Source organism: Phoca vitulina, unplaced genomic scaffold (assembly GCF_004348235.1).
Source record: "Phoca vitulina isolate PV1807 unplaced genomic scaffold, GSC_HSeal_1.0 scaffold9, whole genome shotgun sequence".
Classification (NCBI taxonomy): Eukaryota; Metazoa; Chordata; class Mammalia; order Carnivora; family Phocidae; genus Phoca; species Phoca vitulina.
The window spans coordinates 50,291,412-50,306,635 of record NW_022589712.1 but is presented as its reverse complement, the minus strand read 5'-3'; the positions used below and the strand labels follow the sequence as shown (position 1 = coordinate 50,306,635).

The following is a 15,224-nucleotide window of genomic DNA, read 5'->3' as shown; positions in this document are numbered from 1 at the left end:
TTTCTCTTAATTCTTAATCTCTCTCTCTTTGTAACAAGGATGCTATAATTCCAGCTGGAAATCATTGGCTTCACCAAGAGGCTCATCATCATGCTGAAAATTGAAGTTGCCAACTTGCCACTAGCCCAATGGGAGAGAAAATGGCCCCGGTCACTTCCAGTGATCTGCAAGTGCAGTGCCCAGTTACCTATCAGCCAGAGGGGTCTGAAACGATGGCAGGAGGCAAAGTATAGCACCTGTTATACACCGCGACCGGTCATAACTTTGTGTTGCTGAAAAAGCCTTGGCCACTTGCAGGAGTGTTTTGTGTTCTGCTATAAAATGCACTTACCCTAAAGAGTAGAGGCGGCATTGCTTGCTGCGGATTTGATGAGCTAAGCCAAACCTGTCATCAAGACAGACTGACCAAGGCTTCTTTGCAGGGCCGGAGTCAGTAGTGAGGCTGTCTGTGCTCAGGTGATTGCATGCAATCTGTAAGGATTAGAAATCAATATGAATAATTTAAAGCGTTGGTTGATAAATGGCAGGTAGGGAGTAACTGCTTCCCCAGTCCCTGAAAGCCGTAACAGGAGAGTTACATCCTTTTCTACTGCTAACTAACTACTCCTTTCCCCAGGGAAACACAAGACTGCTGTCAAATGTTCAGAGGAACTCCAAATACTGGATTTAGAAGGAAACTTGTGGAGACTGCAGGTAGGTTTGAAGGGAAGTTAAGAGCTACTATAGGTATATAGCACAGAGTATGCAAGGGAGAACAAGTCAGGAGCAAAGGTGGCAGAGAGGAGGGATCCAGAAAGGCTTTGCAGAGGTGTGTTAGCCTTGGAGGATGAACAGAAGTTGACCAAGAAGCTGAGATCAAGAAGGGCATTCCAGACATGGAGAACAGTGCTGGCAAAACACCAGGTCTATAACTCACAGTGTTCCTACAGGAAGTTGTGAGATATGATTGTGGGCACGGGTCTCAGAAGGATACAGATTATCAATTCCTTATCTCAGGCAGATAAGCTGGGACCACCGTGGTCCAGAAAGGTAGCATGCGTTATCCCAGGTAAACAGCTGATCAAGGGTCAAGTGAAATTAATTCATCATTCCTGCTCCCCAAACCATATTCTTTGTGAAACAGTGTACTAATGAGCTTCCTCCTAGGGGAGAAGAGCAAGAGCCCCACGCAGGAAGGAAGCTCTTCCTGAGCTAACCAAAGCGCTTCTTTTAACTCATCCATCAAAATTAGATAAGGAAACCAAAGGAACATGTATCTAAATCAAGCAGAAGCAAGTCTCTGATTTCAAATGCACATTAAGCAAAGACCCTGTATAAGGAATTCTGACTTGTGTTTAAGGCTGGCACAGTGTGCATGACTGAGGCTGCTGGAACCAAAGAGAGCAGGTTCTGTGACCAAGGTATTCTTCCGTGGCCAGTATTACATTACTGAGCATCAGTTTTCCCCCTAATCCCTCAAAACGCCCATCATCATCATGATGCTCCACGAATCATGCAGCAGCTCTGGCTGTCACATCATGAACAACAGAGCACTCCATGTGCAAAGGATGTTCTCAGGTTCATTTCTCTGATTCATTGGAAAACATAACAGCAAATTATTTTCTTCTTCTGAAGATACTCTAAGTTTGCCCAATTCTTTTATTCAATGGAGCTTCCAAAATTCTAATCTGAAAAGCCTATATATATGTAGCTTATTCAATGGATATGGCATCTCCCTTACTCTTGCCGTAATCTAGGGCTGCTGGCCTGGAAAAATCATCCAGCACTATTTATCAGAGATAAAGGAGAGAGTCCATTGCTAGGATTTGGACAATTTAGAGGGAAGCTTAAAATACGAAACCCTATATATGTATTCTTCTCCCTCAACTGATGTCTTATCACTGTTTAAAGGGAAAAATAGAAAATGGAATCGAATCTTCTCTCAAGCAACTATTACAGAATACATTTATTAAGTGGGTGCATCAACATGTTAATTTGTATAATTCATTTCTTACTATTCTCCCACAGATATGTGGAAATTATGCCTCTGTCTGCCCACTTCCTAGGCCCCACTCACCTACCAAGGGAGGAAAAACTGCTAATCTAATCAATCAATGTTCAATGTGTTCACTGGGCCCGTCTTACTAGTGGGCGGGTTACTGTGCCTTAAACGTCGGCACCTTCATTGTCGCTCTGCCCCACGCTCTGCCCCCCTGCAGGTGGTCAGTTAGGCAGTTCTGTAGGCCCCTAAAGCATAGCTGGACCTCCTAAGCCTGTCCCATTTGCTCTAGGGCAGCTTCCTAGAGTATTTTTATTACAATTGTATGATGATTCCCGTTTCTTTGTGTGTACTCTTCCCTAAGAACCTCCCTAATCACAGAACAGGATATGGACATTCACAGGTTCTTGTTCCTAAGTCTCTCCTAACACCACTGAAACTTAAGTCTCGCCTCTCCCGCCATGTTTCTCAAGGTGTGGTCCACCTACATTCTGGTGGATCCGGGAGGTACTTGAAAATACAGATTCCTGAGGCCCACTCTGGATCTGTAAAGTCGGAATCTTTGAGGCGGATGCCTGGGAACATGCATTTTAATACATCCTCCAGGTGATTCTTCTGCAGGTGGTCCTGTGAGTTTACAGACACCCTTTTGTAAAGCCCCACAAAAGATGAAACGATCCAGCCTGGCCTCACCTGTGCCTTAGCAAATTCAGGGAGGAGGCTGCACTTGGGCCCGAGCTTTAAAATGAAAACAGCAACCCCTCCAAACCCACCCCTAGCAAAAAGCCAGCCACGCAGGCAATGACACTTAGGGAGAGGCCTCCAAGAATCAGAAATAATAAGGGTCAAGGTTCAGGGCACTGAGGTTCAGCTGCCCTTCCTTTCAATGTTGGGGAGAAGAGTTTTAGTCTATTAAAGGTGACACTTCAAGCATTTCTTCTTCTGCAGATTTCATCTTGCACAGATATATCCCTGTTGAAAAGACATTCTTTTCCATTCAATCTCTCTGCTAATGTTGCCCTTTCCTCTCCTTGCTCAAAAATATAACACAGGAGTTTTTCCATTTTAACCATTTATTAACCATCTCACTGGTAGACATTAGCTTTTGAAAACAACTAGGAGTACTCGGTAAAATTCAGCTCCTAAAAATTAATTAAATATTGATTTTTCAAACTTTCTCATTAAGATTTATGGCCAGGGCTTCAAGAAAGTCTTGCAAGCAAAATAATTGAGGGCAGTAACTCCTAGCTAAGCCCCAATTCCAGTAATTATGTTCTCTCTCTCTAATTCCCCTTGTAATTTTAGCAAATTAGGCCTGGACAAAGGAGAAGACTCCAGGAAAAAATATTTTCTGAAATGCATTTTAGTTATTTAACTTAAAGGGATTCATTTATTTTTTTAAATATTATTTATTTATTTATTTACTTATTATTTTTTAATCTCTACATCCAATGTGGGGCTCGAACTCACAACCCCAAGATCAAGAGTCACATGTTCCACCGACTGAGCCAACCGGGCACCCCATAAAGGGATTAGTTTATTCTCATTTCATTTGGTATCCCAAAAGATGGAACAGAATTTCTGGCAACCCATAAGTAGAATCTGACAAAGGGAGCCCTTAAAATTTGGGGACTTCTGGCAGAATCACTTCAATGATCAATTGTATGTTTATGTAATACCGTTATTTTGAAAGGCAAAATTTAAGGAAAGAGTTGTATTTTTGTTGCTTTTATCCCGGGGTGTGTGTGTGTGTGTAGCAATAAATATAATAGATACAATTGTTATAAAGTTGTAAAATCTGCATCTCCAGGGCTTGGATTTTTATGTTATTCTTACAAATAGATAGACGGGTAGATGATTGGATGGATGGATGGATGGATGGATGGATGGATGGATGGATGGATAGATGGATGGATGGAGAGACAGATAATGTTTTAAAATCTATTTTTTCTTTTTTAAAACAGAAACTGTTGCTTAATTTTGTGCTGCAAGGCCTGCTTCCTAGAGGCATATGGTTTGGGGGCGGCCATAAAAAGCTGGATCTGGAGCCTTCCCTTAGAACAGAGCACTGTGTTTATGATTTAACCATTTCTTGTTAGCAGCAGAGAGCGTGTCATCGACTCTGGAACTCAGAGATGTAATTCTGGTCTTTGACATTAGAAAACAATACCTAATTAAACTGAGCTTGATGTTGTGCACACTCTACCACACATCCCATCCTCTGGGGTTTCCTTAAAACTTCAGGACCTCAGTGTCTCATGTCATCAGGGCCACCACAATGTACAAGTCCAGGGGTGCCACCCCATTGAGGTCTAATGCCGCACTGTCCCCTGCCCCGTGCTTCTGTTTCCAAGCTCCCCTGGTCTGGGTAAACTCCCCCACCCATCCGTTCCCCCCCCCACCCCGTTAGGGAGCGCACAACTCTTGCATCCCAGCTGTCTGCCAGTATGTGTTGGTACTGGATTCGGCTTGTCCGCCCTAGTCTGTGCCGGCCACCGAACAGGTGTTTAACAAATGCCTGCTGACTTGAGGAATGAATACATCGGTGATGCACACATCAAATGCTGGGCCTTGCTGTGCAAGCTTGAACACAGATTTGAGGGAGATCTTTTTTTTTTTTAATTTTAAAAAGAAGCATAAGAGGACGGGGGTGGAATTTGCTTTAGTACCTTCAGAGGGTTTTTTTCCTCCCTGGCCCATTATGACTCACTACTGCTAACTGTGGAAATTTTAGGGAATAGTGACTCTAATATTCTTCCAATTTTGTAGGCTTTCATTGTCAAGTTGTCAAGTTCTAAATGAAGGCTAAGCCCCCAAAACAGCCAAAAAACAAAACAACAACAACAAAAAAACCAAAAATCTCTGCATTGCATAGAGAGGGGGAGGGAACACTGTTTAGCAAAAGATTCTGATTAAGAATCAGTGTCATCTCTGATGAGCTCCCACCCGCTGGCTTCCCAGTGACTTAGAAGTACAGAAAACATAGGACCTCACCTGGGCAAAACGACTCCTGATTACAAAACCACCGTGAGATCTAGAACTTTATCTCAGTTTTTCTGGAGGATGAAAATCCTTCTAGTGAGCTCCAACAACCAGATCTTTATTGTCACACTCATCCAGCTGAATAATATGTCCATTTATCTACCTTCCCAACTAGTTTCTTAGCTGCTTGAAGGCAGAGACTGTATTCCCAGGGCCTGGCACAGCTCCTGGCATGAAGTAAGTGCTCAAAAATACTTAGTCAATAACGATCCTATATACTCTCGGCAGAGTATAAGCTCACAGAACTGGGAGAAACCTAAGAAATAATTTAATAACTCTCTTCCTTTTCAAGATCAGAACAGTAAGAACCAGAGAAGCAAAATAAATTGCCCAGGGTCATATCAGGCTACATTGTAGGATGCTTTTCTTTTCCCCTCGAAATTTTTCTCCTCTCAACGTATAACTCACGGGAAAAATCCAAGAGGGGCTTGAAATATCCCTTTCATGCCTCATGAGCTTCTTCTAAGTAAATATGCCTTTTATAAGTTACAGAACATTAACCTGAAATACATATAAAATGGAATTTGGAGACTTTTACTTGGTCAATTTATTTTGGGGGGTGGAGCCCACAGTTCTCAAATTCATAAAGCTAACACCTCGCATTTTTCTCTGGTGTCTTAAGGGCTTCTTAAAGTCACAGTCAAGAGGTCCTTCATGTAAAAACCAAACCATAAAATTAAAATTTCAGCATTTTAATTAAGTCTATCAAAGTCCACCAAATTAATTTGCAGCAGCAAAGTAAGATGAAATTATGTAAAGCACAGGGATCAATTTATCATCCTACATAACTCATGATTAATTCAACAAGCTTTTATTTCCATGTCTAGGTGACAGATATTAAGATCCAATTGTCTGACTGCATCATATGAAAAATGGGACTTTCTTTTACCCCTAAACTAGCCTTCCAAAGATCTAGAAACATATTCTCTCCACAGATGAAAAATGGGCTCTGCTGCCAGGAAGGTGTTGGAGGAGAAGTGGGATGCCCAGAACCAGTGGGCTGAAGGGACATCAAAAGAGCCTGGGACCTCCAGTGCCACACCAGCCCCCCAGGGCACCTTCCCAGTGGGCCTACGTACCTTCTAGGCAGTGTGAGTTCCTAATTTCCTAACACCTCTCAGTTCAGGGCAAAGTTTCCCTTGGGCTTTGATCTTGTCTAATGTCTCTCTGTCCCCAGGATCAGGCTACTTGAGGATGGAATCTCCTGATTGGCGTGTCAAGAGCCATAGATTCTGCTTAGTGGACAGTCCCTTTCCTTGCTGGGGGCACAGACTCAGCCTAGGCGGGAGCTGTCACAGTGTGTTAAGTGATTAATAAAGGCCGATGCTCCATCATGATTTTCAGTGCAATAAGAACTGAGTGCCTTTGGATTCGGTAGCTTCTCAGACTGCCTGCAACATCTCCTCGGCTCTCTGGCCTAGCGGGTCTCGGTCTGCCAAGCATCTGTGGGGGAAGAGTGAAAAGGCAGATTCCTCCAAATACAAAATGGAACTTGAACCTCCAAATGATGATTTTGTTTTGTGACACACTTGACTGCCTACTCACGGGCATGAATCTGTTGCTTCAAATGGCTTTCCAAAGCAATTTGCTAAAGTGGATCTTTAAAACACGTCGGGATGAATCATTAAAACATTTCAAGATGACAATACCCATGGAAGGCAGAAGATGCTGAAGCAAATGGGAGGCATCTTATCTGCCTCTAAGTAAGTGGATAAATTTAAGCAGCAAGGCCTCAGAAACTCTGTCCTTACCAAGTCCCTACCAGGAGTCCCTGAGAACCTCCCCACCCCCTCACTGATCAAACCCTTTTTTAAAGGGGGCTGCTCAGCATCTTTCGCAGGGTTTCCAAACCCACTTGCGCCTGGAATACAACCTGGGGGGTGCTGATGTATCTCAGGAACCTCAAGACCTCTTCATCCAGGGACTGAGCAGGACCCGCCCATGGCTGCAGATCTATATGCCACCGGGGACCCTGCAAAAGAAAACAGGTCCATGTGTAAAGGGTGGAGGCGCTCGCGGTGGGGGTGACAGGGACACAGACTATCAGCGGGGCTGCGCCTCTGCTTTAGCTGCTTGCAGGACGAACATGTCTGAGCACAGCAGTGGGGGGCCTGTCTGGGGCTGCTGTCATTAAGGTCACCACAGCGACAGGGAAGCAAACAGGGCCTGAGAAATTCCTGCTACTGGCTTAATAAGCAAAAGACTGCAAAGGCCTGCGGACATCTGACTTCTGATCCAGAGCAAACTCCACTTGACCCCATCAGGCTCTCCCAACTGTGGCTTTGTATGACACAGCTCCACTCCCCATTCGAAGGAAAACTCCCCTATCTACTACGGTTTCCAAAGCTTCTAGAGCTTCAGAACTCTGCCCCTCCCTAAGGGCCAGTTTTGTTGTTGAGGCATCATAATGCCTGAAATCCTTGGGGCACTTGGGTGCCTTCCCCAGCACAGGGAGACGGGGTGGCCCCCCTTGGTGTTCCAGATCTCAGCGTGCCTGGCATCTGGGTCTGTGCACCTGCAGGAGAGGACCCCGAAGCTGTCCCCACCAGTGCTGACAAGGGTGGCCTTCTAGCAAGGGGCTGCCACCTTTTTTTTTTTTTTAAGTAGGCTCCACACCCAATGTGGAGCTGAATGCGGGGCTGGAACCCACGACATGGAGATCACAACCTGAGCTGAAATCAAGAGTCAGATGCTTAACCGAATGAGCCGCCCAGGTGCCCCAAGCGGCTGCCACCTTTCAGCAGAGGATGTGAGGAGCTCCCACAAGCAGAGCAGTTAGAGATGAACGCTAGGCCCCCTTTTGTAGCAAGGGTGATGGGATGGATGAAGGGTTAGGGGATCGCAGTGGTCTGGAAGAAACAAAAGTGGGATCCCTCCGGTTGAAGGGAAGCACTAGTCATGAAGTTCTTCCTCGACTTCAAAGTCCCCCACCCATAGTTATCACCGCTTAGAAACCTCCCAGAGGCTCGCTGTGATTCTAACTGGGAGAGTAGGGCTCAGGGTGTGGGGGTGGGGAAGCGGGTGGGTGGAGAGAAGCCCCAGCAGCTGGCAGGGTGAATGTCTGACATAAGGAAAGACTCTGGGTGTCTTGGCATAGGGGTTCCGGCACAGTGCTTAGACTGGGCCCTTAAACCGCTTCTATGTTGAGGAAGAAGGCAAGGGAAGTTTCTGGGAACAGATAAATGGGCCATTCATGTAAACACATTGTCCTTCACTCAGGTATTACCATGGTCTGAATGTGTGTGTGTGTCCCCCCCCTCCCCCATATTCAAAGGTTGAAATCCTAATGACCAATGTGATGGTATTAGGCAGGGGGGCCTCCGGGAGGTGCTTAGGTTATGAGGGTAGAGCCCTCCTGAATGCTATTAGTGCTGTTACATAAAAGATCCCACAGAGCTCTCTAGCCCCTTCCCCCATGGAAGGACATGGCGAGAAGGCAGCAACCCGGAAGAGGGCCTTTCCTGGAAACCAATCCTGCTGGCACCCTGACCCTGGACTTCCAGCCTCCAGAACTCTGAGCAATACAGGTCTGCCCCTCCTTGTAGTAGCTGAGCACCCTGCAGTTCTCTAGACTTAACGAATCCTCGCTGATCTCCCACAGGCTGCCTTCTTCTCAGCTGCCAGTCTCCTGGGCGTGTGACCTGGGTCGTCTTAGAGGGGCCTGTGCTGGGCTCAATGCTCTACTGATACGCTGATACTATCTGGAAATTCTTTAATAATTTTGGAACAAGGGGCCTCACGTTTTCATTTTGCACCAAACCCTACAAGTGGTGCAGCCAGTCTGCCCTGAGGGGCACCTTTTCTGGGTACACAGGCTCTTCTTATAGCTGTTCTTGTTCTGTGAAGGCTGAGCAGAGACTCTAATCAGAGAAAGCCTGAGAACATTAATATATCTTCCCAGTTAATACCGTCCACCACCACCCCCCTACTTCTTTCCCCTTCTCTGAAGTAGATGCTGATTACCATTTGGTCAAACAATACTGAGTGTCAGTCACTCTGTGCCAGACAGAGGTCTACAAAGATATGAACAAAACCTGGACTCTCCCACAAAGGGCAGTCTGGTAACTTTGACAGGGAGATGCTGAAACATTAGGGAGAGCAATTCTTTTCAGGAAATTATTCAATTATGAAATCATACATTATAAGCACATTTAAATACAAATACCTCCCAGTTTTGTTCGGTCACGTTCTTCTCATATCACATGAGGGAGTGCCTTGCCACAACACAGTGCTCTTTGGCCAAACCTGTCTAGGCCTGGGGTTTAAAACTCCCCATGTCCTCATCCTATGGCCACTCACAAGTGCCCCCCAGCATCTGGCCCAGGAGCCTCTTGATAAAAGTGACAAAGTTCACACACGACGGTCTTCCTTGAAATCAGGGATCAGTAAACTCCTTCTATAAGGGGTGAAACAGCAACTATTTTCGGCTTTGCAGGCCATACGGTTTCTGCTGCAATTCCTCACCTCCTGCTACAGCTCCTAGCAGCCACAGACAGTGAGTAAACCCATGGTCATGGCTGTGTTCCAATAAAATTCCATTTACAAAAATAGGTTGCAGGCTGGATTTGGCCCACACGGCTGTAGTTTGCTGACCCCTGATCTATTTGATTCTAATTTGGAGGCAGACTGGCCTAGAAGAGAGGGTTTACTTGAAATAATGCAAGAGAGACAGAGTAGGGTATCTAGATTATAACTAACTTTGTCATCTGGGTGACCTGGGCAAATATCAGTCAGAGTTCTAGCAGGATACAGTGGGCTCCTTCCCACGGGCTAATTTGAGAAGAATTTAATAGAAAGACTATTTATAAACGTGTGTGCAGGGTTTAAGGAAATCCTTAAGGAATAATGCAATACCCATGGCTGGTAGCACCAGAGAGCCCTCACAAACCCTCAGCCTGAAGGAACAAGGAGGAAGAGGAATTTGTGGAACCCAGAGTGGGACACTGTATGGAGAAGGCATTCAATAAAGGAACAAAGCAATCTTAGCACATCCAGTCCTATTATATACCCACACTAACTGTCAAAGGCAAAAGAAGGCAGAGAAGAGGGAGGCTATGGTTAGTCAGCCTCTGGGGGTGCAGAACAGGAAGAGAAGGGTGGAAAGTGGATCTGGAGAGGCAAATGGAAGGTCTCCTGCATCGCTTCCTTTGGAAAGAGGCAATGAGACTTGACCAGGGTGTCATTCATTCATTCAGTGGACACTCATGCCTCGTGCCAGGCTCTGGGTTACAATTTAACACAGGATAATTTAATACAGTTTTAACCCAATAAATGCAATGCAGTTAGGTAGGGGCTCTGACAGATACCTCTAGAGGGTAAATGGGGTCACAAAGAGATGGAGGACCCAAGTATAACCCCAACATAAATGCCAAAACATACAAATGCAAATTGTGGCAAGCAGTCTCCACCGCAAGAAGCCCTAAAGTTTCCTTAAAGAGATACCCTAAACACAGCAGGAGCCGCTTAACCTGAGCAAACACACATAAATAACCTCACAGATCAGTAACAGTGAATCTGCATGGTGAATCAGTATGGTAAAACTATAGAATTATCTTCAGGATCCGCAAACAGGATCCTATTGCAATCTGATATTGCTCATTTCCAACCGAGTGTTGACCATGATGCAGCTCAACATGGCAGCCGGAACAGTGATGAGCAGCTGAGGAATCTCAGGTGGAGGTATAATACAGCGAAGAGATGCCCTAGCAGCAATCCAGCTTAATGCTTTGGTTGAGCTGTTTAAAAAACATTTCACATAAAGTAATGTTCTTATTGGAATCAGTCTGACAGCAGTTCGTGATTATTTCCCCAAGGAAACCACTAGCTTTTATCATCTCTTTCAATTATCATTTGTCTTAATTCTCTAGCGCACACATCAATATTTGTCCTTCCAAACATCCCGCCGACAGAATTCTCTGAGCACCTTAAAACACCAGTGGCTGGTGTTTCATAGAACAAGCCAAAAACAAAACAAAACCAAAAATGTTTTTCTTTTAAAAAAAAATTTATCATGATTTTATCCCCCAATAATTCCCTAAATGCCGGCATACACTGTTATCTATATGCTCCAAACTGCATGTGGCCAGAATGATGCTATCCCCATCACTCCCAGGAGGTGGAAACGGGGATTCCCAGTTCTGTCTGCCAGCCCCGCTTCCTCTCGGGATGGGTAAAGGAACAGCTTCAGCAGAAGCGGGTGCTTGTACTATCATTCGGGGCTGGTCTGGCTGTCCCCAGCAGACCTGCACTAAAATGTCAAATGGAGGCCACACAATGAGCTGCCACAGAGAAGTAGCATCATCTTGAGCCATTGCAGGGACGAGGGCCCCTCTACTCCTTTGCAGTCCATGGTCCTGCCCCTTGAACCACCAGGCCACTCATACAAAGGAGCCCCTCCCCCAGCACGGATAGGCAGCTCAGGGAAGGCAGGGTTCCAGACTTCTGAGGGAAAGAAGCAGCCCCCACTTTGTTTGTGAAGGCTTTCTCTGGCACTTTCTCCAGGCAACGTGCATTGAAAAGTGAGCTGGCTTCCTCTAGTATGTTTTGAGTGCAGAGAAAAAATTTCCAAAAATTAAGATTAAGGACAGCAGAAGATATATACTGCTAACTCATGTTGTTCTGGGGCTATTTTGCAGACATCTGAGATTCTGCACCCCACGGGGTAAAAAAAAAAAAGTGATCACTGAGTCAGTCCAAGCCAGTGCACACAGATAATGGACCTGGCTCGAAAAGACCACAACAAGCATAGCTGTGAGGCTTTCAGATATTTTTATAATTTATGATTTCAGCATTAAATTTGTTTCTTGAAAAAAAAAAATGATTCTTTCAAGCCAAAGAAACTGAATTCCAAGATTTTACTATTAGAAGATAGTGCAAAAAATAAAGCAATGTTTTAAAATACTCTTTTGCCTACCAGCCTACACTTATGCACATAACAGGAATGTCTTAATTCAAGACCACAAGCCCCAAGCAAAACTGGCTGCATTTAAAAAAAAAAAATTATTAAGAAAAGCAGACCCACCCATAACCCGGAAAGAGAGCCATCGATTCTGCTTGGTGCAAAAGCTTTCATTGTCTTGAAATCTGGAATAACAGCTTCCTTCTTCACAGGCAGTTTCCCCCACACACGTGAATGACCTCATGGGGCCCCCATAGAAATTGTCAGACAAGGACCATACCACCATCAGTTACATGAGCATTTTTTAACATATTTGTGTAAAATACAAATATAAAATAAGCCAAAGGAAGGCTCCTAATAGTCCATTCCTCTGTGTTTCGATGCTACAGGTCTTTAGGGATAAAATTATAGGATGAGTGATTTAAATGGTCAGTTTCTTTATCGTGCTGGTAGAGTGTTTGGGATCTTTTTGTAAAGTTTCAGTACTCCCAAAATGCACATTCCCACAACTGAGTAAGTTCCTGACAGGTTTCAGAACCAGCAATTTTCTGTTGGGAGAGATGGCCAACCATTGATTGCATTTCAGTCGTACCCGTGGAAAAGAACACGGTTGTGAGTCCTTGAGTCAAACTAAACAACCCACTGAGCATGTGTTGATGTGCTGATATTGGGGAAGTCTAAGCTTTCTCCGAGAAACAAACCCAAAACAAGCAAAATATATTTTTTTTGCAATTGTGTGCTAATTAGGAGCATCTGTTAGTGGGCAGGAAACAAAGATTGAAGGAAATTGTTTATTCCTTTTTAGAAGGAGAAGGGGGTTGTGGGAGTTGTAGGGTTGGGGGAGGGGGGGCACAAAACAGGGCCCAGGGAAGAACCTGGGTCCAGGCGCAGCTGAGAGCATGCGAGCATCAGCCTTACCTTTCTGTAATGCCCTTAGATAATCATGGTTTTTAGGACTTGGCCTGAGTGAGTGTGCAGGGCTCTGCGCGTCTCTGGGGTGGCAGCTTACGCACCTTCCCCTCTGCATGCTCCTGAACTTTTTTCTCACGGTTAGTCCTGCTTCCAAAAGAGCAGGGGTCTCTTTGGGGTCTGCCACGGAAACAAGATGACCAAGGGGACGTCATCGTTTGGAAAGCGTCGCAATAAGACGCACACATTGTGCCGCCGCTGTGGCTCGAAGGCCTACCACCTTCAGAAGTCCACCGTGGCAGATGCAGCTACCCTGCTGAGGGCAAGAGAAAGTATAACTGGAGTGCCAAGGCGAAAAAACGAAACACCACTGGGACCAATCGAATGAGGCAGCTAAAAATTGTATATCGCAGACTTGGGCATGGATTCCCTGGAGGAACAACACCTAAGCCCAAGAGGGCAGCATCCAGTTCATCTTAAGGATTTCAACGATTTGTCACACAATTAACGTTCTGGTTTAAAAAGAAGAAAAGAGCAGGGGTCAGTTACACATGTTGTGGTGACATTTAAAATTCAGGTACTCCATGCAAAAATTTCATTTAAAAAAAGAATCTCATGGGGGCGCCTGGGTGGCTCAGTTGTTAAGCGTCTGTCTTAGGCTCAGGTCATTATCCCAGGGTCCTGGGATTGAGCCCCACTTTGGGCTCCCTCCTCGACAGGAAGCCTGCTTCTCCCTCTCCCACTCCCCCTGCTTGTGTTCCCTCTCTCACTGTGTCTCTCTCTGTCAAATAAATAAATAAAGTCTTAAAAAAAAAAAAAGAATCTCAGTTTCAGTTCTGGATAAAGATGGGTAAGCACACCCCCCCACCCTGTGTCTTATACTGAATGCAGCAATAAAACCTGGCCAGAACGTATGGAGCAGTGATTTGAGGAATGTGAAAAGTAAATACCAGCAGGCAGACTGAAGAGGAAGACCAGAATTCAAAGTACCACAGAACCTGCAGTGAGATCACCATTGCTTTTTCTTCTGGGGCCCTCTCTCCTGGCCCCTCCTCAAGGCGGCCACATACTAGAAGTGGGCGTTGGCACAGACCACAAGCGTCAGGAGAAGCCCCCTCATTCGGGCTCCAGCAGGGAAGGGGTCTCCTAATGCTCAGAGAGAGTGGGGAAAATCCCCCATCTTTTCCTGTCTTTTTTCTTCCTTTTTGCCATTATAGCATCCCAGCATCCCACTGCAGTGGTAGAAGCCAAGCAGAGGGCCAGAGGCACCTAAAACTCTGAGGAAAGGGAAGCTTACTCTTCGACCTGTGGCTGTGACCCCAAGAGGATGGGGTGAGTCCCCGGTATTTTCTCTCTCTTTCTCCCACACCTTGGCCTTAGACTCAGGCACAGTTACCAGAAGTATGTAGCAAAGCACAGGCAGAGCAGAGGTAACGAAACCCAACCTTTCCGGCCAGAGGTTCAGAAACCACAGAGAACTGGGTAATACTGAGGAAATCGTGGAAAAGGAAAGCAACCCCATAAAGTGGTTTATGAAGTCCGGGGCTCACCCCTGAAATGTAGGAGCATGGATCTGACCCCAGTTAGCATATCAAAGGCTCTGGGAACCCAGGTGACAGACCTTTCCAGGGTCCCAGACTGGACACTGGGTAGCATGTATGTGGGACAGATCGGAAAAAAAAACATCGCAAAGGCTTTGAAAACAGGACTGATATTGAAATCACAATCCCCAGAAGGCTGGCTGAAATTTGAGGCCTGGATCCAACCAGACTGTCTGGGAAAACAAATATATCAACCTTATCTATAGTATTTAAACATGACTCAGACTCTCATAATACAATATACAAAATGTCCAGGATACAACCCAAACTACTCAGCACATGGAGAATCAGGAACACCCCAATTGGTGTGGGGGAAAGACAATCAGCAGATGTCAATGCAGGCATAACACAGATGCTGGAATTATTTGACAAAAACTTAAAAGCAACTATTATAGAAATACTCCAAGTAGTAAGAGCGTACATCCTGAAACCAGCGGAAAAATAGAAAGTCTCAGCAAAGAAACAGGAGATATAAAGAGCCAAAAGGACATTTTAGAACTGAAAAATGCAATAACCCAAACAAAAATCTCAGCGGATGGACTCAGCAGCAAAATGGATAGGACACAAGAAACAGTCTGTGAACTTGAAGATAGATCTACAGAGAGTATCCAATCTGAACAAGAGAGAGAAAAAAATGATTTGGGGAAAAAAAAAAAAAAAAGAAGAAGAAGTGAAAAGAGCCTCAAGGAACTGTGAGGCGATATCAAGAAGTCTAACTTCCAGTCATTGGAATGTCAGAGGAGGAAGAGAAAAAATGCAGTGCAGGGAAAAAAAAAAAAAAAAAAAAAAAAAAAAA

At 45.1% G+C, this 15,224-nt stretch overlaps 1 protein-coding gene and 1 pseudogene across 2 annotated transcripts in view; one reads left to right on the top strand and one right to left on the bottom strand.

Moving 5' to 3' along the window:
* The window catches only part of METTL24 (methyltransferase like 24), a 96,481-nt gene that overhangs the window by 55,568 nt on the left and 25,689 nt on the right, over nucleotides 1-15,224 (bottom strand). Inside the window, exons 2-3 of one of the 2 annotated variants that reach the window (XM_032408080.1) lie at nucleotides 6,894-6,992; nucleotides 332-471 (exon numbers count right to left, since the gene is read on the bottom strand). In XM_032408080.1, the coding sequence (XP_032263971.1) occupies nucleotides 332-471; nucleotides 6,894-6,992 (239 nt within the window). The remainder of the gene's footprint in view (nucleotides 1-331; nucleotides 472-6,893; nucleotides 6,993-15,224) is intronic. The other variant, XM_032408081.1, reaches the window with a different exon arrangement.
* LOC116634590 lies at nucleotides 12,938-13,372 on the top strand (annotated as a pseudogene).